A 25876-nucleotide genomic window follows, 5' to 3' on the forward strand; every position below is an offset into this window, starting at 1 on the left:
GAAGTATGATGTTATTTTTATTTATTTATTTATTCATTAGTACAAATATGTGTACATGGCGGACTTAATGCTAAAAGCATTCTCTCCCAGTCAACCATAGGGAAGTGTCAGAATACTTGAATGCGGTACTACTAATTATTGATATACATACATATTAAAATTACATATACAAATAAATAAATATATATGAATAATAAATATACTTACACATATATGTTATATACTTTATGCACGAAATTGAGAATAATATAAAGCACTTACTGCTCGGATAAAGTAAGACAGTGAGCGCGAACGCTTTTTTTGAAAGACGGTTTAGTCGGTAGTCTCTTAATGGAATCAGGAAGCGCGTTCCAGAGTCGTGAAGAATGTAGGAGAAAAGAGTTTGAAACGTAACCATTACGGTGAGAAGGGAAAGATAATTGGAGAGTATTATTGAAACGATGGTTACGTTCGTGAGTTTCAAAAAGATACTGGAATTTACTCCTTAAGTAGTTAGGAGATGTTATGTTAGGAGTAGTTATGTTTCCGTACAATTTTACTGCCATATTTCATTAAATATATCTGCTTCAAGACCTAAACAGAGTGGGACAGAGGTAGCAACACAGATAATTTTTGAAGATAGATTCGACTTCTAAATATTCTTCTGTGCTTATCAACAAACAGTATTTAGTTATTTTTTTTTTTACATTTAATAGTTTTACTCAAACAGTATAGTTATAGGCATGCACCAAAAAAATTATGATTGTTAAATTCTCTAATTGTCTGTGTAATAAGACGTACCTAATAATGACTATAGTAAAATAAAAACTCAACATACATTTAACACATATATTAGGATTCTACTTTTTTTTTATTTTTTTTCTTACATCTATAACATATAGAGAGTTAACCAGAGCGACAAAGTACAGAAAAAGAAGAACCAACTAACCAACCGCTTTAGACAAAGTATAAATGAATCTATTGACAGAATTGTTATCACTAGTGAGCCCATTAGACTGAATGGGGTGGCGACGTGCGTCTTGTTCTTCTCATGTGAGAGCTGACCGAAGCGATTCTATCGATAGATTCGTTTGCACTTTGTCTAGTGGAGCAGTAGAGCAATTATTGCGGATATTGAACTATTTCGATTCGTGGTATCACTTTTTAATCAATGACATGTCTTCCAATAGTAGCAGATTCGATCGCTGTACAATATAAACTTTTATGTTTATAAAATATTTAGCTCGAAGCCTGATTCATATTGCAAATATGTGCTGAAGTGAAGACCATGGGATTGTAAAAACCCCATAGTGAGGCTATAGATGTGATAGAAAGATGACCTGGTGACTAACGGGGTACTATTCGACTTTGATTGCCTAAAATAGATTAAAAAGGAGAAGATTGAAGGAGGCCTACACCATAGAATTGATTGATGAAAACCAAAACGATAAGGATGATATTCATGTGTTTAACCGTATTGATTTGAGTATTTCTATGTACAATATGTATTTCTAAAAAAAAAAATATTCAAGTATGTTTGCTGTATCGAGCTGAGTATTTTTAAACGGTTTTATTTAGCTCGACCTGTACGGTATTTATTTATTTGGGTCAAAATTAGAAATTGGAATTTAAGCACCTTCCCGTTGTCAGATTGATCTGAAATTTGGTACACACATTTAATTTAGATGACAATACAATATAATAAAATCAATAACATTATAAATCTAAGATGGCCGCCGATACAAAATGGCGGATTACATATTTTTTTCCTTAACCCCCGCAATATGGGTATCAAATGAAAGGGCTACACTAGTAAAACACGATGATTATATCAAAATTTAAAATTCAAGATGGACGCCGTTCCCATATGGCGGACTAGGTACATATTTTTCCACAACCACCACAATATGGGTATCAAATAATAGGACTACACTGCAGAATACTGTCATTATGTCAAAATTTTAAATTCAAGATGGACGCTGTTACAAAATGGCGTATTAGGTGGGGGCATGATTAGTCGTATCGAGAACAGTTGCGTCTAAGATTGTGTGACGTTAGAGGGGTAGATAAAAAAAAATAGGTAATTAGATACCTCGTTAGTAAGCGGTAGTTATACCACCCAAGTTAAGGTAATAGGTTAAAACGTGCCGAGGACTGTATGCCATTAGGGTGGATAAAAATGTAATGTCGTAAGCGCTTCCCCCTCAAGATTGGGCGCATCTTGTTGTATATTAAGCCTTGCCCCTTTACTGGACTGCGAGGGGGGGGGGGTCGACCGTCAAAATGCCCCTTAATTGTGGGAACAACATGGTAACAATAAATAAAAAATACCAACAAATATAAATAAGACTGGAGGCTTACCATCAGTACTTGAAATATTTGTAGGTGCAAAAGTAATGTTGCGGCCCAACATTGACGTTACAAAAGGATTGGTAAATGACGCTATAGGCCACATTACAGAAATTTTTTGGTCTCAGTTCCGTCGAACCCAAATGTACGAAACAGATATATCATCAGTTTTAATTGACTTTGGCACAGACGGCATGCACGTTATTTACCTTAAAGCCATACAGTTTCCAGCAAAATTCAATTATGGTACGGCTGAAAAAAGGATGTTGCCCTTAGTTTTGTCATGAGCATTCACCGTCCATAAAATGCAGGGCAGCACCGTCGACCATGCAGTGGTATATTTGGGCTCAAAATGGTTTGAGGAAGGACAAGCGTACGTGGCTCTAAGTCGAGTCAAGTCTCTGGAAGGGCTATGTATTGAGGAATTAGATTGTACTAAATTTTCAGGTAAGAAACCATGTAATAATGATGCACTGAATGAATTAAATAGAATGAGGAATATTCGGTAAACAATTTCACTACTAAAAACTAAAAACAAGAAAATAAAAATCGGTAAAAAAACTTTTAAGTTAAACGGTTTTATTTTATGTGCACTGAAAACTACAAAATAAATAAATAGTTACTTACCTATCAACCTACGTAGGTGATCTCGGTCATTAATATCTCTGATGGTAGTGGTTGTCATAGCATGAACCATGTCAGCGGCCGAAAGGCAGTTCATGAGAGAACACTGACACCAGGGTTTGCTTGGTAGGTAAACTAAGCAGCCCACACTATAACAAGTAGGTATTTTGACCTTCTAGTTCAGAAATATTTTAGTACTAGGCAGAATAGCTTTTAGGCATATTAGACTAAAATAAAAACGTGGGGCCCCTCTGAAATCATACCTATAGCAGAGCATATCTTATACTTTGGTAGATCATGAGCTCAGCGTTCGCTGGTGAAGCCGTAACGGCTGGTTATTGATGGTCAAAACCTCCAGTAACGATTATAGTAAGTCGATTCAGCGGACCCTGGACTCCGGAGCTATGAGGTTTCGGATGCGACCGGGATAAACCGCTAGGATGATGATGATGACGATTATAATAAGTCAATGCAATCCACACTTAGTATAGTAGAAAGTAATACAGAAATAGTTAATGGGCCCCACGTTTTTATTTTAGTCTAATATGCCTAAAAGCTATTCTGCCTAGTACTAAAATATTTCTGAACTAGAAGGTCAAAATACCTACTTGTTATAGTGTGGGCTGCTTAGTTTACCTACCAAGCAAACCCTGGTGTCAGTGTTCTCTCATGAACTGCCTTTCGGCCGCTGACATGGTTCATGCTATGACAACCACTACCATCAGAGATATTAATGACCGAGATCACCTACGTAGGTTGATAGGTAAGTAACTATTTATTTATTTTGTAGTTTTCAGTGCACATAAAATAAAACCGTTTAACTTAAAAGTTTTTTTACCGATTTTTATTATGTTCAATATGTATTCCCAAAAAATTTAATTTGAGTATGTCTGTTTGTTCTTCAGTATAGCTCTGATTAGTTAGGGGATAGGTTGAGTTGTGTAATTATATCTACTCCTATACCTACTGATTCCACTAGATTAATTACAACAACTACTACTGCTACTACTATAGCTACTATTTGACTAATATCTAATAATAAAGCGTTTAGTGGATATTCTGTTTATTTTCTCTCTCTAAAATCCTTAATTGGATTATCGGACTATTGGCCAAATCGATCGGGCTATTCTAATCTGTTGTGTTAACCAATGTACAACATTTAATATTCAATTTATACAGATTTACCTTGAATAATATATTACGTACTATGTGGTGAGGCCTCTGATTGGTTTTCGATTTGTAAACTTTTGTCGCTCTGTGTACATTGAAATTCGTATTATTAGTTATATTCATAGAATATTTAAAATAATATAACAAAGTATTTGTCCTATTTAAAAAGAATCAACAATTTTATTTTTATGAATATAAATTCATACGTAAAAAAAATAATGTAACGTAATACTTAACTGAAGTTTAATGAAAAATCAAAAGATTTAGTAACTAACATGTTAGGATCTGTAACCGATTAGTCTTATAAGTAATTAATATAATTTTTGATTCAATAATAAAATAATCACGAATTCCGAAATTATATTAATATTATTCTATGATTAAATGCTGAATAACATTTACTTATTTCATTATTTTATACCTAATTATACAGTGAAACAAGGATGAATGCATATCTAAAACCAAAATGTGAATGTCATATCCATTATCTTTATAATTTCCTTTCAATACTTGTCAAAGGAAAAAGTAAATATAAAAATAGTAACTAATTTTGGTGAAAATTTGCAGAAAGTTAGTTTGTAATCCAGAGAGTTAGATTGCCATTACAAATTATTATAAAATGTAGATAAACGTATTATTTTTATTAAAGATAAAACATTCATCATATGCATTTATTTATACAAATGAAATAACCTAAGATTCCGGCGCAGAGTTTTACAGGTATAAGATTTTTTTATAAAACTTGTTTAAATGAAAGATGAATTAAAATATAATAAATACAATGTATCCGGGTTACTTGCTATCGGTTAGGCGCAACCTAGGGCTGCCAGTTGGGAATTATTATTTTTTATGATGTCGTATAGGAAAAAGAATAAACTTACGTTTAGTGGAGGTTTTATCACACTTTGTAATACAGGTTATAGGGAGTTAGACCCTATTACTATTATACAACACCATCATGTAGAATAAAACTAGATGCTGCTATATTTACTTGCGGCCGTTTTTATAGGCAACCATATGTTACTGTGTAAAGTTGGGTGTAATGGTTGAATTTATTTATTCGTTAAATGTTAATACTTAATAATCGTCATAAGTTAATTTTTATGGTTTAACTAATATTTAGTTTAAAATATTGTTTATTTTTTTGTTGTATATATATATTAGGGTTAAAAATATACTATCTCTAATTCTCTTAAAAATATTGAATAAAAATATTGTTCCTCTAATTCGTTAACAATATTGAATATTAATTTTAAAAATATAATTTCTCTTATTAATTAAAATATTGAATAATATAATATTAAAATCTTATATATAATTAATAATATCTTAAAACATCTTTTATTTATGAAAATATTTTATTTTTATAACAATGCTCATCCAGGGTAGATCCCAAATCAACAAAGTACTACAAGCAATATAGTTTTAAACTTTTCAGCAATTCCAATGACAATGAAAAAGACAAATGCAGTCCGACTGACATTTTACTATATTTTATTAATCATGAATATGAATTCCAGGCCTCGAAGGTATTTCCTTGGCTTACTTCAGAGAATTTGAAGTAAGGCTCATAGACTTGCTCCTTATATTCCAAGTACTGCTGTCTTTTGTATAAATTGTTGGCAAAGAATTACTATAATTTTCGAGTTGCTGCGAGTTTCTCCAGACGAAAATCATGGTCAATGGCATCAAAGGCCTTACGAAAATTGACGCAAGCAGCGTCCACTTGTAACCCTTCGTCAAGAGCTGGTGTGACGTGCAATGAAAAAATTATTGAAATATTAGCAGTGCTATGTCCCGAATGAGAAAGCCATGCGAATAACAGCGGAGAAACTTGTGCATAAATTCTGCAAACTTCTTGGCACAATTTACTTAATCTCATTTCTATACCTAGTGATACGCTGAGTTTTGGTTTTGGTACGTTTTGATTTAATACAATTCCGAAAAGAGCCTGGATTTAATCAAAATTACGCCTGAAATCTATTTAAGTAAAATTTTTATTCTAGTGAATGTTTGTCCTTGACACGCGCCTTATTGCGTTTATATGTTTTATGTAATTTAGTTTTATTTGATGTCGTTAAAAAATATATTGATTAAAGATATTGTTTCTCTTATTTGTTAAAAATATTGAAAATTAGTGTTAAAAATATTTACTTTTATTATTTTATAACATTGAATAAAATAATTTACTTTTTCAATAATATTTAATTTTAATAAAAATAATAGCCACAATAGCTAATAGTTTTTCTTATTTAATAAAAATATTAATGTTAAAAATATAGTAATCTCAAATTCGTTAAAAATATCTAATAAAAATGTGAGTAACGAAAATGTCTTTTTCTTGTTTCTCTGATTATTTGCAAGTATTTTACTCGATATCAATACTAATTTTGAATGGATTTTTGTGAATCTTTTTGTAATCGATAGAATTTATTTTTATGTGGATGCCTAGTTTCCATATTAATTATATTACGATTGAAGTAGGTCATATTTTTTATATCATAAAATTATATAATTTTAAATTATGCTGATATAAAGTACAAAATATTAATATGTACAAATGCTAATATTGTCCGAATTGTAGGTAACAATTTCATTAGGTTAAAATCTAAAACACTAAATTTGAATAGGATTATTTCGGTACAAGAAACTCCATATAGAATCGATTGAAAGAAATCAAATCCCTGATATCGAGAAAACACAAATTCGATTTTACTCACATCTTTGGCAATACTGTTTGACAGCTAGATTTCTTGATAAAGGCTGACACTTATAGTATTATATAGAATAATTTCGGATCGCATCCGTTGTTATGAATACATTTATCGTTTCTATTATATAGAAAACCATAAATTTATATTTGGTTTATTTGGTCAAACCAAATTTACCATAATTAGTATATATTTTCATTTTACAACTGTAAGTTAAGCCTAACTAATAATAAGCAATCTCGTGCAATGCATTGTTATATATTTTAGGTTATCTTTCATTTATAATTAGCTTCATTATAAGGTCTTGCAGAAGTGAGGGGCGAGGTTTTTGGCTGTTAAACCTTATTTCCCTTTATTTTATTTTTGAGAGCATTGTCGTAGTTTAATAGTTTATTACATTGGTATAAGAGGTCGTAAATTCAGATTTGGTTGACGAAGCTATTGTTGTAATTTATATCTAATTCTCTGGTAACAAAAACAATCCACAGCGTTATATAATACAAAATGTTGTAGCGCTTATTAAGTACTTAACTACTACTTATCAATTAAGTATATTTTAGAATAAAATGTTGGTAGTAATATTTAATACGAGATGATATTAATATAATATGAACATGCTTATAAGAGCGTTCTATCCGTGAAACAAAACATTTTTCTAGAAAAACATGAGTTGTAAATCAACAAATTTTTTTGTTCATATCCAGCTAATGTCTATTTAGAAAAAAAAAAAATAGTTTCTCTTGTAGTATTCCTTAAAGAATGCCAATAATTTCGATCACACTCCGGCTTCCTATTGACATTTGTTTACTAAAGGTTAATAAATTATTCTTTTATTATTTTAAATACTATCTTTTTAATGTGATCCATGATCTTTTTTATTTAAATCTGGCTTTCAATTTTTTCAAATGTTACATCGCTTTCACTTATTTATAATGCTCTATATACTGGTTAATTCTGCTATTGAATATTTTTCATTTATAATGTTACTGTTCGAATTGCAACGGAAAATCGAAAACGGATTTTTTGTTTTGGTTAGTGCTTTATTATCGTTAAATAATCTTGGTATGACTTTTACTGAGATCATTATGTTACTACAATATTTCTTGTCATATATTTTTTTATTATTTGTTGTTTTTGTTAAAAAGAAACGTCGAAGTTGTTTAGCAAATAAAACAAATAATAAAAACATATGGAACACACACAGCCGCAGTTCGGCTGCCTTAATTTATAATCTATATATTTATATTCAAGTATTATAATATTTTTACTCTTCGAATCCAACGAAATTAACTAAATGAACACACGCACAGTCAGTTTGGCTGGATTAATAAGAACGTACATAATTTGGCTAAATTCGAATAGTATAAATAATTACTTATATTCTATTTACTGTTCGAATCCAACTAAATTAAATAATGAACACACGTACAGCCAAAGATTGACTGGCTTAATTAATACGTAGGTAATTTAGTTGGACTCGAATAAGCAAACAAATCCAATAATTATAGTATTCCTATTTTTAAAACACACAACACAGATGGAAGTTAATTGAAGTATAATCTTCCCACACTTATCTTTTTTAGTTCCATCTAGATGTTCATAATACGACCTCATCAATACATCCATACAGCAATCAATTGTGGAATGCAACACATTGCATGGACCTTAATCCCGAAGGAGAGCCTCATCAATAATCTATCATAGTCATGAAAACTATCGCTACTACTATTGCCTCGAAAACGGCATGCGCAAAAGCGCGTGCCCACAAATGCCAGCGTCCTTAATGATGTCATGCTCTCCCTCATCTGCTTTTTTCACTTGCTTTATTTATTTCGAAGATCACATCAACGATCACTTCAAAAACCATATCAAAGATCACATCAAAAACCATCTCGAAGATCACCTCATAAACCATCTCAGAGATCACCTAAAAACCATCTCGAAGATCACCTCATAAACCATCTCAGAGATCACCTAAAAACCATCGCAGAGATCACCTTTAAATTATTTCGAAGTTCACCTCATAAACCATCTCAGAGATCACCTAAAAACCATCGCAGAGATCACCTCTAAATTATTTCGAAGTTCACCTCATAAACCATCTCAGAGATTACCTAAAAACCATCGCAGAAATCACCTCTAAATTATTTCGAAGATCACCTCAAAAACCATCTCAGAGAACACCTCCAAAACCATCTCAAAGATCGCCTCGAAGATCATCACACGCATTTCCTGGTAATCAAAATACCAATCGTCTCTGACTAAAACTGACCTATCATCCCTCGACAGTGTACGGCGGCTTAGGCCAAGGTTCGAGCCCAGAACCTCAACATCAACGCTTGCGTAAAAACACGCAACTTCTAAAACTAGGGAACTCTTTTAACCTATATATCTTTTCTTATATAATTAACCTACAGTTATTCTATGCTGTAGTAAGATTATTATCAAACAGCTCTGTACAATGTTAGCACTATGGCTCATGTAGTGCTTTCTAAATTATTTTTTTCGAAATATGTATCTCGATTTGCTTATAAGATTGCAAAAATGTGTTTTTCTCATTTGTTTTATTCGATAAATAATCTTATCACGGCTTTTAATAAAATCGTTGAAACATTAAAACAATTACCTATACTTAGATATGTAACATCGAAAAATAGATTTACTGTTACTACTTTTTTTTTCTTTTTTAGGTATATATGAACCAACAGTTATATAACATGTAATAGAATATATTTATATTTTTATGCTCTAAGTATATCTAAAATTGTCATAATGTCATAGTTGTAATTTTTAGAATAGATAAATAAAAATAATTAATATTTAATAATTTGACTCTACCGCCCATTCACAATGCAATTACCGCTGAGAAGAATGGGCAAGAAACTCAGCTTTGCTTTTCAAAGAAAAGTTGAGTTTACAAAAAAAAAAAAACCAAAAAAGAGAATGAATATTACTAAACATTACTAACATTTACTTAAAATTACTTGACTACTTCAAAAGGTATAATATACATAAATGCATTACTCATGTGGTAATTGATATTCCAAGTAAGTTTTGCCAGTTTTGTACCTAGACCTATGATGGCTGGTGAGGTACACTAGTAAGTCCATTTTCGATAGCCTTGTGTATTTCTTAGTGCTTTGTAGGTTCATAGCGCTGGAGGACCTCAATTAGATTATATTTTTTTTTATTATTAACTCAGAATTTCATTATTTATAAACCGATTTTATTTATTTTTTATCTGAAAGAACTTTCAGATTATTCTGATAGAAATTATATCAATGGTTAATGGTTTTTTTTAGAACAAAATTTACTTGTGTTCGTATGACTGTGCGATAATTTTTTTTTTCTTATTGGGTTTATTTCATATCTTGCCGTATCTTTTAATGATTTTGTTATTTGCCGATGTCTATATTGGTCGTTATCTTATTTTTAAATTACTTATTTTGTTAAAAAGAAATATTTACGTTAATAAGTAACAATAGATTGAACACACTGACACAGCCACAGTTCAGCTGGTTTAATAAAACGTAATTTAGTTTGTTTCAAAATTGTAAATAAAAAATTAAATTAATTAAATTTTAATTTAGTTTATTTTATAAATTAAATTAAATTAATTAATCATATTTTTTTTAATACTACTTAAAATGGGAAATAAACTGATAGCCCACCCGATGGAAAGTGGTAGCCGTCGCCTATAGACGTAACCAACATCATAGACATTACAGAATACACTATGAAACCATTGTATGATTCCTTGACCTTGCCATTCATAAGGACTACGACGTTATGTCTCCGTATCCTGTAATTTTGCTGCCATATCCCACCAAACACAGCTGTTTCACGGCAGTGATACGAGTGGGGTAGAGATACCATGCAGATTACTTTAGTATGAAGTCTACCTTTAGTATATTGGTAAAATATCTACCATCATCACTGTCAAACATTGTTCTACTGGTATTCCCCTATTGGGAGATTTTGCCAGTAGTTTGCCATGCTTGATAGGTGGGCTGGTAATCGCAGTGAGGCTGTGGTGATGTTTTAAAAGGGATGCTGCTGCCCATCCCTCGGCCATTAAATTCCCTTTAGTCGCTTCTTACGACACCCACGGGATAGTGGGGTGGCCTATTCTACGCCGGGACCACACGATGTGCAATATCTATAATACTATCTTAAAATAGAATCAATAAACATGCAATTACATAATAACATCTTATATCAACTAACGTATATCTTTTTTTTTACATTTTTATCATTCATGCTCTTAATAATGAACAACAAATAATGATATTGACTTAAAGACTACATACATAACTATATGATAAATGATATAGATTTAATAAGCTTTACGCAGGTATGGATTTAATAATTTTCTACCATCATTACCCAAATTTCCTCACAAGTCTTATTCCTGTAACGTTTGTTGTCGTCATAGTGTGGCCATTGTTGAATAGCTTTGTACAAATTTGCGCCGGGGCTCTCTGTGCTTTGCAGGTCCTTAGCGCCCATCACAACATAGTTGGGATCAAGGTGGCCTTCTTCAACGGACGCTTCCAAAAACATCAAGGTTCTGTTCACTTGCAGTTGTGTAACTTTCGTGTGTTGAGTGCCTGCGTCCTCGCGGTAGTCACCTAAAATACACAACAGATTTTATTACACAGTACAATACAACAATAATAATATTGTTTTGTTACGCCAGAAATAACAAGTAGATTTTGTACAAAAAAAAAACACCGACATAAATTACAGCATAACCAATTATTTTGATCCAAAAACTACTTAAACTACTAAATAGATATTAATTAAATTTCTATGAGATCAATCTAAAAGGATATCGTTTCAGATAAAAATAAATTATGTAGTTGTGAGGTAATAAAATTAAATATAACAAAATTGAGAATCTCTGCCTTTTTAAAAGTCGGTTAAAAAAGATAAGGAAGAAGAAATTAAGTTTTTTTTCTTTTTAATAAATGGGGGAAATCACGCTCACTTTACTCAAGGTAATATGGCCAAAAATTCAACATAGGACTGGTTGTCTTAGCGACCATCTCACAGGGATACGACCCTAACTAGATACGAGTATAAGGTGATATAAGGTTAAGGGAACAAAGTGAGAAGAATGGATGCTTAGCGACTTAACACAAGGGTATATATTTATTTTAATAAGGCACCTTATATATTCTGCATAAATAGTATAATTAAATTAACAAAAACCGTAAGCTGCTGTATTTTGACACATTTTTTATTAAAACATTTATAATATTAAAAATATGAAGACTACGCTGATGATATTTTAAAAAGCAACTAATTGAGTGGAAACTGAGTATTTTGATCAAGGTATAGAATTACTAGTGTACCTTGATGTGACATATGTTGTACTTTAACCATAGGTAGTTTTAAGACAAATAAAAGGCAATATAGAATTAAATATCAATGTAATATTAGTTATCTATATTTTTTATAGTTATACAACACACGAAATAACGGTTTAAATTGAACTGAACACAAATAGGTATACCATACCTTACTATATTAGCCGTTAACTGTCCGCTGCTGAACATAGGCCTTTTGTAACCCTATTGTGGGGTTTTGCCAGTAGTTGGCAAGCTTGGTAGGAGGTACAAATTATGTTTTTCTTTTATACCAGACAGACTGTTCTTAATCAGTCTCATAGTTTGCATAAAATAAAGTAATTTAAATTAATTTAAAAAGTAAATTTACTTCCTATTTGTCAATATTAATTAAATCTACTCGTAGATAATTTGTACATAAGTATTTTTGTAATCACAGGAACAGGTGAAATATTTAGATTATATGCAAGATCATTTGGAACAGAAAGTAAACAAGGTTACTATATCGTAAGTGGAATAAATTACTGTTATTATTGAAAGACGGGCTTTTTCAGGCAGAAAAACCTGTGATACTGCGACCTTTGCATGATCTTTTGTGCTCGCCTTTTTTAAAGTTCGGTGCTAATTTCCTATCAATAATAGGATTTTTGTATATCAAAATTCCTATTATTGATAGGAATTAGTAGCGATTTTTATGTAGTGATTTTTTTTATCTTTTCAGGATGTTGAGAGTGTTTTCCGAAGGAGATATATTATTTATGTATGAGTGAACTATGACCATACATTAAGAACTGCGACGTTTCTTCCTCATTGGGATAAAATCTGCCTAGTTGGGCAACGTGCTTGTGTAGTTTGCAATGTCCAATGAGGGTCCTTGTTATATACACACATATTATTTTTACTCAAAATAATTTCTTAAAGCAGTTTTCTAGAAAGCTCTTAATCAGGGCCTTTGAGGGATTTGATACTGGCAACAGGAGCCAGCTATTAAGTGGAATTATTATTATTATTTCAGCCGTTAACTGTCTACTACAGGACATAAGTCTTCCTCATAAGGGGAGTTTTGCCTGTAGTTGCCACACTTGGCAGGGGGGTTGACAACTACCTGCCAAGCGGATATAAATTTAGCTCCACTCTCTTTTCTAGCCATTTTTAATTCTTTAGAGATTTTTGCATGGACTTGATTAGTAGATGGTGGTGTTGTTGGAGATGCGTCTAGTGTCATTGTAGTTGACTGTGAGGGAGTCTCATATTTCCTGTTGAATATTCTTGCTTTTATTATCTCTTGTATTGACTACACTAAAGGATTGGTATAAGTATAAGGATTGGTCAACTAACCATAGATAATCATCGATAAAAAGAACGGAAACAATTAAAAAACATCTTATGATCAAGGTATATTGATATTAAGGTATAGAAGCTCATATACATATATATAGAGAACAATCACTTGAATGATTGATTGGTATAAGGCGCAATAATTATTTTTCTTTGTCATTTTTTTAATTAATCTTATTCGGTTTTTATTATTATGAAATTTGAATGTTTTAAAAAGTGGTAGTTGATTGGATAATCCTTCGGGGAAATGATCCAGTTTCGTGAATATTGTTGATTGATATTGGATTTCACGGGACTATATTTTGTAGGTTTTTTACATATGCAACTACGTCACCATTTGTGAACTGCGGGTCTACCATGAATGAAATTCCGAAATTTCGGACTCTATTTCGTGTTTTTGTTTATACCAAAATCGGACCAATAAATGAAGTTTAACATTTCGTTCTTCATACATCCTATCATAAAAGTCTAAAAGAACAATATTTTAACATTTTTAATATTTTCAAACGGCATGTATTATGTAATTTTAACGTCAAATTTGTGTTTCGTTTGGCTCCGAAATTTCGGAAAACATTTCATGGTAGGCTCTCTGATTTGGTCATTTTTTTTTTTAGAATTATTCCCGTGTTGGCCCCATATTAATTGACGACTGTTGAAATCGCTATGTTGAGGTGTCAATATAGGATATGATTCCGCGTTTCAAATAATATAACATCTTCTTTTAAAGTAAGAATTCAGTTAGACGATTGCCGAGAAAAAATAATGTTTTTATTTAAAATTGATACGAACAAATTGTACTTCTTTATAATCATTGTTTATAATAAATGTAGATATAGATAAATTCAGAATTAGGTTATCATTATTATCGGTATCGAATTAAAAATAAAGTTGAAGTGGCCATATCTTGCAATAGCTATTAATATAGTAATAAAAAAATATTTATATAGTTTCTATGTAATTTTGTATCGTACCTAAGTGTACTTACTACTTACTAATTAGATATTTACCAATAAATCCAATGCCAACTGAACAACGGTTGTAAAACTTAGTATGGGCTCCTACAATGCCCCATCCGCGTCCTTCATATATACGACCATCGTTTCCAACGAGAAAGTTATATCTGAAAAGAAATGTTTATAAGATCTCAAAAATTTCCTCTTCATCGTAAAAGTACTATGAATCAACTATCACATTTCAAGGATGGTGCCAAGTAGTAACTATCGCCTAGGTGTTTATTAATATGTAAAGGATTCCTACGTTAGTTTGAATAATGAAAGATCGAATAACGTTAGCTATTGTCTGAATTCATTTGACCAAAGCATCGAGTGGATAAGACGGACACCAAATAATTGAGGTTGAAAAGTTTTACTTTCTGATAGCTCTATCCGATAAAATGTCGAGGGGAAAAGGGATTATTAGTAATTTTGTGCAATTGGCCCATTGTTAGCGATATGTCGTTCTCTATGTGGTACCTCTGGTTAATAATTATTTAATTCGTCACGATGGGCTAATTAAGCTGTATTATCCTCACCTACCATCCGTTACTGGTTTTCCGTCAGAGTGCACAAATAGCACAAGCAGAGACACTATTTCATTTTCTCTAATTAAAACACAGGATGTTTAAAGGTAACGTTTTTCAAAACGTTTAGGACTTTTTAAGATTTCAACTCATTTAGGATCTCCTTAAAATGTTTCTGAATTTAATAATCCCAGGATTGCGTTGTCAATGTTAATTGAATTTATTATCTGTTCAGAAACCTATAAGCAATGATTAAAACCGTGAATCACGCACTCGACATGCTATTGCATACATTATAATAAACAAATGAATTAAGTAATTTATAAGTGGTTTTCCTGTTTGGGTAACAATGCATTAGACTGAAGAAACGGGTAAATATCGCACCTGGAGTATAGTGATAAACTGTTTCACGCGAAAGAATATAGGTAGCCAAATATATCTATATTATACTACTATATTGAATAGTGCCTATATATACACATTAATCTATTATCGGATATGGTTTGGCGGTAATACCGGTCCCGCGGTACATCATCATTTCAGCCATTATCCATCCATTGCTGGACATAAGCCTCCCCCATAGAAAGCCATAAAGAACAGTCCTGAGCTACCTGCATCCACTGACTCCCTGCAACGCATTTCAGGTCGTCACTCCATCTAGTGGGAGGTACACACTACCTGCGGTACATGGTTTATCATGTAACGCTTACATGGTTAATCATGTAATCGTCATCATCATCGTTTACATGGTTAATCATGTAACGCGAAAGGCTGTCTAATATTGTATACCACTATCGAAAATAAACCAAGTTGCAAATATTAGTCGAGTGTTGTCGATGTGGTTATGGCGCCTCTGAGTTGTTGTGAATGTTTACATTCTGCACAGCATTTTATTTATTACTTTAGTCTTAATTGTCCACTGCAGAACATTGGCTTTTCCCAAAAGAGGAGTTTTTCTAATTGTTGCCACGCTTAGTAGTCAGGTTTGCAACTGCAGTTACGTTTTGGTGATGTTTTAAGATGGACGTTGCTGCACATTCCTCGACCATTACGTTCCCTTAGTCGCCTGTTACTACAATTACGAGAACGGAAGAAAGCCGAGCATATGTGCTGAAATGTGGTAAGGGGCTAACCTACTGTCTATTTAATGTATATATATAATTACTTATAATTTAGAATGACAAACAAGCTGACGGCCCATCTGATGGGAAGTGGTAACCGTCGCCTATGGACATGAGCAGTATCACGGAAATAACAGAGTATACTGATTCGCTCGTGATACCCCCCATACGTTGCCATTCCTGAGGACTCAGGTGTTATTCCTCTGTATCTTAAAAGCACTTAAAAACTTAGAAAGATGAGATAAATGTTAAGGAAAAATACACCGCGGATAAAATGCTCCCTTATGTGTCTTTATGTGCCTAAAAGTGCACGCCTTAAAGAAGTTCTTAAAAGATTAAAATATATTATAGATCTGGACAGTTATACTTCCTAGCTGATATTCATAAAATTCCTATAGACATTTTTCTAACTCATCTCCCTTATTTTCTATATTACATAGAGAAATAATTTTTACATCAACATATTTAAAATGTATATTACAAACAATTAACTTACTTTTTATTTTCATTATCATGAACTACGAGTAGGGTATTTTTGTGACTTTTGTGAAACTTAAATTCATGTCCGGAACTCGAGGCGATGCAATTACGCGATTTAAAATTTTATTAACTTTTGTCCATATTAGTTCGGAATTATTGGCGGTTAACCGTTATATGTGAGAATACTTACGGTATATCATAGTTATACTCTCGAAGGTACCAAGATTGAATGTTTCTTATCTCAGCTGCGCAGCGGATGAATTTGTGGCATTCGGTGCTCACCGTGTGCTGAATGATGACAAGCTTTATTGGTTGAAATTCCTTTGTAGTCTCCGTATAATTATATGGATGTGCCAACCACATCTCTTTCGTGATATTCCATTCATGGGGTGCTGTAAAATATGCCTTATATAATGAAAAAAATAATTTAAAAAAAGACTTTGTGTGCAAAAAGGAGTTTAATGAAAAATTCTAATAATAATCTTTTTAAACTCCTTTGAAAATAATGATATACTAACCGACATCAACAGTATTTGATCCAGTTTTAAAGCCGGTCATCACGTAGACTATGAGGACAATAATACAAATTATTACAGCAACGGTTGCAACGATGCATGACAACCTTTCTGTAAGGGTGGTGCTCTTTAGAATATTGCACAGATACGTTGACATAGGTAAATCTGTAATATAAAGGTACGCTGAAATAATTATACAATTATTAATTATTGATCCTGGTAACACTAATGTATCCATCGATTTACTAATAATGACTACATTGGTACGGTAACGGCTTGCATTCAATACGTAATGACTTATGGGCGCCGGCAGTAGGTGTAACGGGAGACCAGAACCCCCTGACGGGAAAGAAAAGTATAAGAATATTTTAAGTTACTCTTTTTATAGAACTTTACGTGTTCTGTTTTCTGTCTAAATGTATTAAAAACGTATATGTATAAATTTATATTTTATTAGTTTATAGTAGTGTGAATGCAGTTACGCCTCTTTCAGAGGAAACCTGACGGCGCTCATGTCACGACTTGTAAGCAACAGCCAGCGCAGTGAGAGCATGCAATGCTCACTCTTATATGCTTCAACGCAACATAATATGAAAAAGAGTAATAAGGATTGTCATCAATGGGGACACCAGTCCCCATTGATGACAATATACAATGTCAGGTTGACATCAACGTTATCGCGCTACCCCCTTTGAAAAACAATGTACAACCAGTAGACTGACCTCGTCTAAATATCATTGGTTGACCGGGCATTCTTGTTCCGGTACCATACATAGTAAGCATCGAAGATGGCGAGTGACCCAGTTCACCTTAGCCGTAAAACAAAATATTTTAAATACAAGTGACAACTGTATCTTGTTACTAACTCAATCTATGCGGGATTTGAAGTACGTTTTGGTAAATGTATGTTTTGGCGATATTGGTTTATTATCATATCAACCCTTAACCGTCCACTGCTGAACATAAACTTTAAGAGGGTTTTGCCAATAGTCGCCATGCTTGGCAGGCGGATTGGGAACCGCATTGCTACCCATTCCTCGCCGTTCCTTAGTCGTGTTTTACAACATCCACGGAAAAGAAAGGGGTGGCCTGTTCTATACCGTGACCACACGGCCCTTTGGCGCATACACATGGGAAATTATATGCGTGAATACACTACTATATACTTTTATGGCATTAACTTAATTGGTAAGATATCTAAAATTATTTGTATTTACGCCTATATTGTGCTGAACAGCATTAATTTCGACTTACACCAACGCTATTATCTTATTATTAGGCGTTCATCAGTGATAAGGTCATAGATTATTGGATTATGCAGTAAATTGAATGCAATATTAATTTATATTAATTTTTATTTATATGTTAGACTTTGGATATAGTTTATGATTTAAAGTCTAGAATTTAAATAGAAGGTACCTTGTTAATTTGTTACTTAGTACGTAATGGGAAATATTTAGTAAGTAACTATCATAATCATATCAGACACTAGTCCACTGCTGAATATAGACCTTTCCTATAAAGGTTTAGTAAATATTAATGTTTTTTTATATTTGAGAAAATGCGGGATGGTGAAGTAATATGGTATTATGGTTCTGGTCAACTCTACAGTATGGATTTAAAGTCGTTAATGATACGTAAAATTAAAAATCTATTTTCAGTGTACCTAAATTATATTAATATAGAAATCTAGTGAAACGAAAATTGTAGAATCTCAAATTTATTGTCTTTTTCAATCGTTGTTTATTTGGCGAAAGAGTTCAGTTCCGTTGATGGAGCACTCTCGTCAAAGGATGCTAACGATTTTAATTTTACCAAGGTCATAACGCTACGAATACGCTATAATGGCCATGATGCTTCTTTGGAGAGAAACAAATGTTGACATATCTGTCTGTTATCGAAACCTTTTGTTATAAATCTACTTTTCTACCTTAATTCCACGTACGTATGACAAATAGTGCAAATTTAGTATAAAATATGCACCTACTCATTTATGAAATAAGGGAAAACCCATGCGCAACATTGTGGCGTTGGTTAGAATCATATTCAGCGTTCAAAGACTAAAAGAATCTTAAGAGTGACAACCGAAAGCACAATTATAAGTCATAGCTATAGATAATATAATATTATCGCATTATAGATAGCTATATTCATAAGGCCTTCTATTTAATATATATATATATATATATATATATATATATATATATATATATATATATATATATATATATATATATATATATATATATATATATATTATACCTTTGCTTGCGGGAATAATTTTTTCCCTTACAGCCTACGAATTATAGTGGTTGCCCACGAGTTCGTCCATCACATTACGCGTTTATTTGTTTGCCTTGTATTTAGTTGACTTACTCAATATATAATCAGAATTTATTTTTCTCAAATCCAGTCAACTGTTAATTACTTGTAATAATGTATCATTCATATTTGGAGATATCCTCTTTACCTTCAGTAGTATTTTAAAAAATGATAAGCCATTTTATTTCTTAGCAAAAGACAAGATTCAAATTTCGCCTTCCTAACTTAAAATTAACAAATATGCGTACGAATTTTTATATAAATCACTATCTTTCACACGTCTTAGCATTAAAATAACAAAATTTCCATACAAATTTACTTTCTCCAGTTCCAAAATTTCCGTAAACACTGTATTTTATTTATATCTAATCAGAAGTCTAAAACTAAAGTTTCGTATTTTTAGGTCCATTTATAATAAAAATCTTATAAAAAAACATTTTTTATTTCACCCCTTTTTAGGGGTAATTTCTTTAAAAGCGAATAAATGTTATATATTTTTATAAAACCATGAGCTAATTTAAAATTTCGCGCCTCTTACTTCTAAACGACGAAATTGTATATGACCTTTTAATCTTCGTTTTACTCTCTTAGGGGTTAGATTTTCAAAATTATGTTCTTTATTATTTTTCAGCTACGCTTAATAAAATAAGTATCTGCAAAAATTCAATATTCTAGATCCAGCGGTTTCGGCAGTGCGTTAATGTATGGGTCAGTCAGTCAGTATACTGTATGAGAAATAATAGCTGAGTAGACGCTGGGTAGACACTGGTATATTGTCAATGCACACAGATAGCGCAGGCGGGGTTAGCATCCCATTTCTTTTCCATTAAAAAAGTATGTATTTACAATTAAGTCCTCGAAGGTTGTAATTACAATTTTTCAAATGTAAAATATCTTTATTTAGAGCAGCATTTACATAGCCATAATTTTTGGTCTATATGTCAACATAAAAAAATCAAAGAATCTGCGAACAATATATGACATGACAAAAGCGAGGTCATTAATTTAAATTTAAAATAGGAATGGCTCAAAAATAGATCCCAGAGGTACACCCATTGACATAAGCCACCCGTTAGATGTATCGCTATTTACTTCAACTTTTTTTGTTTGATAAATATGATTTGATTAAGTTTAAAACATTGTCCTTCACACTATAAAAAACTGGTTTTTTCAGCAATGCACACAATTCAAACCCTTAGATAGGTCACAAAAAATGGCAATCGCACCCAATTTACTTTCTCAGGCAGTAAATGTGTTTTAGTATCTACGTATCTACATCCGTAGTTGATCAATCTTTTATTCATTATTAATTAATTCATTTAAATTATTTATTTGGCAATATATCCACAAAAGTTATTGTTTAGTACGGATTTTGGTCCGGGCCTGAATTTATGCTTAAGAGTCATTAAAAATTGAACCACTCGGATCTGTGCTACCATGTGGAACCGCGACGGCTATTTGAAAGATATTATATTCCATACATAATGGCTTACATGGATCTTTAAAATAGAAAAATCTATTTCTTTAATACTTCATACACAGTTTGTTTTATTCCGTCTCAACATCTACCCGTCCTTATTGAAAACCCTTTAGTAAGGTCTAGTAAAGGAATTATCTATATATATGTATAATTAAAAAAGTTAATATACATATATAAACATATTTTTTATTTAAATTATATGTAGAATATATACATATAAGATATTGTACATTTATAAATGACAGTTGTGGATGGTTTATATTCAATTCTTTTTATTATATTTTGCAATACAAGTGGTATAGGGAAAGTTAATCAAGTCTCATTGGAAGTCTTTGACAATTTTCTTACCTAATTCCATAAGTATTTTCTTGTTCCACGAAAAGTATGATAAATTAAGTAAATCCTTTATTTCTATGGCGTCTCGATTACTGGATATTATTTTCATAGGCATTGCCAATCAAAAGAGAAACAACATCTGTTACATGGTTATATCAGATGTACAAACTTGTGCATGTTTGCGATTTATCTCTCAAATATTCATAATAAAATTCTAAGATTATATATTAATTATAATCATAAAAATTACATCATCCTGGCAAACATAAGTTTGAGTTCGAAGAGTTCCAATGCTTTAAATAATGCAAGTTCTTCATGACGTTTGGACCTGGACTTATAGTTTGAGTAGAGACTTGACAGTTTCCATATATGGTGTAATCAGAGCGTAAAACATTTTTCTCCAGAAGAACATCAAGAAGGATATTGAGATGGTTGAATTGAGCTTCAGAAATCGGATCCTTTCTATAATCTCCCATAAACATAACGCTTATCATTTTAGTGTTCCACGATTTGACCATAGCGCCTATAACATTTGCGCCTCTCCCTTCAAAGAGTAGACCGTTGCCACTCAAAAGGAAATTAGGACCGATGTCTCCAAAGTCCCTCTGGAGATGGTCTAGTTGGATGTCAAGCATTTTTTGTATGCAGGAGTACTTTTCAGTGCAGTAATTGCTTGCTGAATGCCCTATAAGTACATACTGGACTGGCAATTGAAGAAATTCAATTTCATATGCGGGCATAGCCTGCCAATCGTCACGGCGAAGATACCATGGCTCCTTTATACCTAGTCAGAAGAACGTTATATGTAAGATTTGTGCTTGTAAAATAGCAATATAATATTTTAGTAATTTATTTAATTTGAAATTTAAATAATTATTATATGTCCTAAGGTAATGACTGCAAATAAATCTGATTTTAAGTAAGAATTAAAAATAATATAATATTCAGCCTGTCTGACAATCAGTTAGAAAAAAGTAATTAGAAAGAAAAAGTCAAAGCTATAACTGCTTATAAAATTGATTTTATAAAGTTAGTGAATGTTTGAATTGTTAAAATTGTCTAGAATTAAATAAATCTGTGTTTCAACAACAAAAATACTGCTGTTAAGAATGAACGTCCTTTTGATGTATTATATATATCCTTTAATATGTCTGAAGTACATAGTTAAAAGGATACTTAAGTAGTTCAACTATAAGCAAGTTTAACTTGTTAGTAAGCGAGTGTTATTAGTGAAATTAATATCTCAGAAAGACAAAGCTTTTACAAAATAACTATAGAAGTATGCTTTGATGTATCCTTCATAATAGTATTATGTTATCCGTGACTACGTAATTCCTGCATATAACAATGAGGCACCTTTGAGTAACACTGGGTATATGAAATTTTGAATTTCATTACGTAAGGTTTATAATTATTCTGTTAAAATACAGAAGTAGGTAACTATGTTTATGATGAACATGTGTAATGTAACACAATAAATAAACTTTTGAAAGTACCTTAAAAGGGTAAAATTTGTTAAGAATTCAATATAACAATTTGTGGAAAATTAGAAATATTTTTGTGCAATATTATACAAAAGAGTAGAATATTATACTTTCTACTGTATTATAAGAAGATAAATCTAAATGAACGTTTTTACTGCAGGTATAATTATTGTTAATGGATAAATTTGTCATATATATTGATTAATAGCTTGTTAGTAATTATTTTTAATAATTGTACAATACAGAATGATGAAAGAACATGTCTTTTACCTATATCTAGAAGGGTTTGGTGTTTGTACAATGCAAAATACAAAATGCAGAAGGCAAGAGCAGAGGCGACTAGGAGCGCCCAACACACGAAGACGGCAACGGTACATCGGAGTCGTGGGGCAGTGTTAGTTGACACCAACTCGAGGCCTAGTATACGGCCTGAAACATTACCAAGGCATTATTATAATCTGTTTTATGTAATAGAATTGAATGAAAATGGAAACTAATAAACGACCCAGCTATCAGACTACTAATGTCCACAGTATAAAATTTGTTGAATCTTTCAATTGCTTCCATTTAAAAAGTATTTCTGTAATGTTTTTAATAAAACTTGGTTACCTTTGCATTAAGTTTTATGAAAACAGACTATAATTTGGTATTAATATAATTGTTGCGACGGACTGTAATATAGAGTTTTGTTTTACATAATTTTTCTACTGTAGTATTCAATGTAATTGTAAAGGACTCTGTGGACGGTCAAGCGGTTTGAGTAAGTACTACGCATCTATTACCGCTTCTTTGATAAAGAATATAGGATAACGCCTTTGCCTTTGTATCATAAGCGACGTGTATGTCCGTATTGCTCATATGAACTATAATAAAACAAATCTTGTGTCAATCTTGAATATGATGGTCTATCTGTAAATAAAACTCCATTAAAAATCGTCCAGTTTAATTCAGCTGCTCAAGCGCTGTCTTCTTTTTTGGGCATATTTCAGTAGTGGCGCATTATTAGAAATTTACCACATTAATAAATTAATATTAACAGGATTAATAACATACATATTATTTCTATTATAAATGACGAAATGTGTTGAAAACTTTTTCAACCGAAAAAGTAAAAAAAAAAAAAATAGTTAAGCTTATTAAGTTATAGTCAAGCTAAAATATACTTTCTGTTATTAGAAAATTTAGCCCAAGGTCAAATACGCGCAGTCCAATTAGAATTACGATATACTCATACCTCAAGTAAAATCTGCAAACTGCAATGCATGCGTCTATCTTGCGATAACAAAAATTTACTTCAATTAGCTGATAAATAAGTAGGTACGTCTGTTAAATGAGGATACATTGTTTTATAACCATTGTCTGTCTATATATAGTATATCTGTCTATAAACTAGCTAATGTAAAATTAATACAAATTTAGGCTAAATGCTAAAAAAAAATATTTTTGGAAAAAAAATGTGTATTGTTGACATATTTTATAGCAAGTTACGTAGGAGATAAGGAAATATGTGAATGTGAATGTGGATGTGAATGTGTGAAAGTAAATGTAAATATGTGAGTTTGAATGTGTAAATATGAGTGTGTGAATGTAGATGTGTGAATGAGAATATGTGGATGTGAACGTGTGGAAGTGAATGTTTGAATGTGGATGTGTGATTGTGAATGTGTGGATGTGAATATGTGGATATGAATGTAAGGATGTCAATGTGTGGATGTGAATGTGTGGATGTGAAAGTGTGAATGTGGATGTGTGAATGTAAATGTGTGGATGTGAACGTGTAGATGCGAATATGTGGATGTGAATGTAAGGATGTGCATCTGTGGATATGAATGTGTGGATGTGAAAGTGTGAATGTGGATGTGTGAATGTGAATGTGTGGATGTGAATGTGTGGATGTGAATGTGTGGATGTGAATGTGTGGATGTGAATGTGTGGATGTGAATGTGGATGTGTGAATGAGAACGTGTGGATGTGAATGTGTGGATGTGAATGTGTGGATGTGAATGAGAGGATGTTAATGTGTGGATGTGAATGCGTGGATGTAAATGTTCGAATGTCAATTTGTGAATATGAATATATGAATATGTATACGTGAATGTATGAATATGTGAATGTGTGTGTGGTCTTAGTATAGAATAGGCCACCTTTTCCTTTCCAGTGGGTGTTGTAAAATGGAAGCTTATGGTCGAGAGATTGGCAGCAGTATTTTTTTTAAATATAACCAAAGCCATAACTGCGGTTGCCAACTCGCCTGGCAAATGAATGTGTGAATGTGACTGTGTGAATGTCAATGTGCGAATGTGAATCTGTAAATGTGAATGTGATAATTATGCACACTTACAGCTGTTTAGTAAATCCTTTATATTTTGTCGATCTCTTAAGAGTTATGTAAATACAATTTGGAATGACATGTATGTTCGCATTGTAAGATACAAACCATGAAAATACTTTTTTTTTACGTAGTAGCAATTTAACGTTATACCAGTAAAGATGAGAGATATTTCTTATTAAAGATATGCTCGCCTTTGTACATTACTTTTAAAATTAAATATATTCTTTTACCATTTTTGGGTAGAACAAAGAATAAAGATATTTTTTTTCGAATTGTAAATAGAACGGTACTGTTTAAATAAGGAAGTTTGAAAACGAACCTAACTTCGGTAATTAAAAGAAGAAAAACAAATTTGTTTTGTTAAAATGTAGAAAGGTCTTCCTATAAACAGGTTCAAGTACATAATTAGTGTAAATAAAACAAAGACCAAATAATAAACAATCCAATAGCTATTGTTATTGTTATGTTTAAACATTTCCTATTTTGCAGTCGTTTACAAAATAAAAAATTTGTAAGCACAGGACTAATTTAATTTTTGACGATCTACGTAACACAGTGGTAGGTATATTGCTTTTCTAATGAGGTTCCGGGTTCAATTTTCTGTCGGACCAATTTAACACACAAACTAATATCCTTTCATTTACAACTAAACTATTTTCCCTAAAAAACATGCAGAAAAATTAGAAAAATATTGTATTTTCCATAATAATTTAACAAGTGAATGCGCTATCAGTAAGTCAGCTTATAAATTTCTTGCTTTTCTTT

General features: G+C 31.8%; 1 protein-coding gene across 5 annotated transcripts in view; it reads right to left on the reverse strand.

Annotated features, from left to right (window-relative positions):
- Positions 1–814: 814 nt before the first annotated feature.
- The window catches only part of LOC113518540 (peptidoglycan-recognition protein SC2-like), a 28424-nt gene continuing 3362 nt past the window's right edge, over positions 815–25876 (reverse strand). The window contains exons 2-6 of one of the 5 annotated variants that reach the window (XR_008253044.1): positions 17161–17340; positions 16833–17034; positions 14530–14642; positions 8784–11464; positions 815–8736 (exon numbers count right to left, since the gene is read on the reverse strand). Coding sequence is in view for 4 of the 5 variants with exons in the window: in XM_026903544.3 (XP_026759345.2) it covers positions 11196–11464; positions 14530–14642; positions 16833–17034; positions 17161–17322; positions 23050–23208 (905 nt within the window). In the remaining variant the exon portion in view is untranslated. Of the gene's footprint in view, positions 11465–14529; positions 14643–16832; positions 17035–17160; positions 17341–21410; positions 22080–23049; positions 23209–25876 lie in introns of those variants that run through there. The other 4 variants (XM_026903544.3, XM_026903521.3, XM_026903529.3 and 1 more) reach the window with 4 other exon arrangements.

The sequence above is a fragment of the Galleria mellonella genome, unplaced genomic scaffold (assembly GCF_026898425.1).
Source record: "Galleria mellonella isolate WM207_F2 unplaced genomic scaffold, CSIRO_AGI_GalMel_v1 utg33, whole genome shotgun sequence".
In the NCBI taxonomy this organism is placed as follows: Eukaryota; Metazoa; Arthropoda; class Insecta; order Lepidoptera; family Pyralidae; genus Galleria; species Galleria mellonella.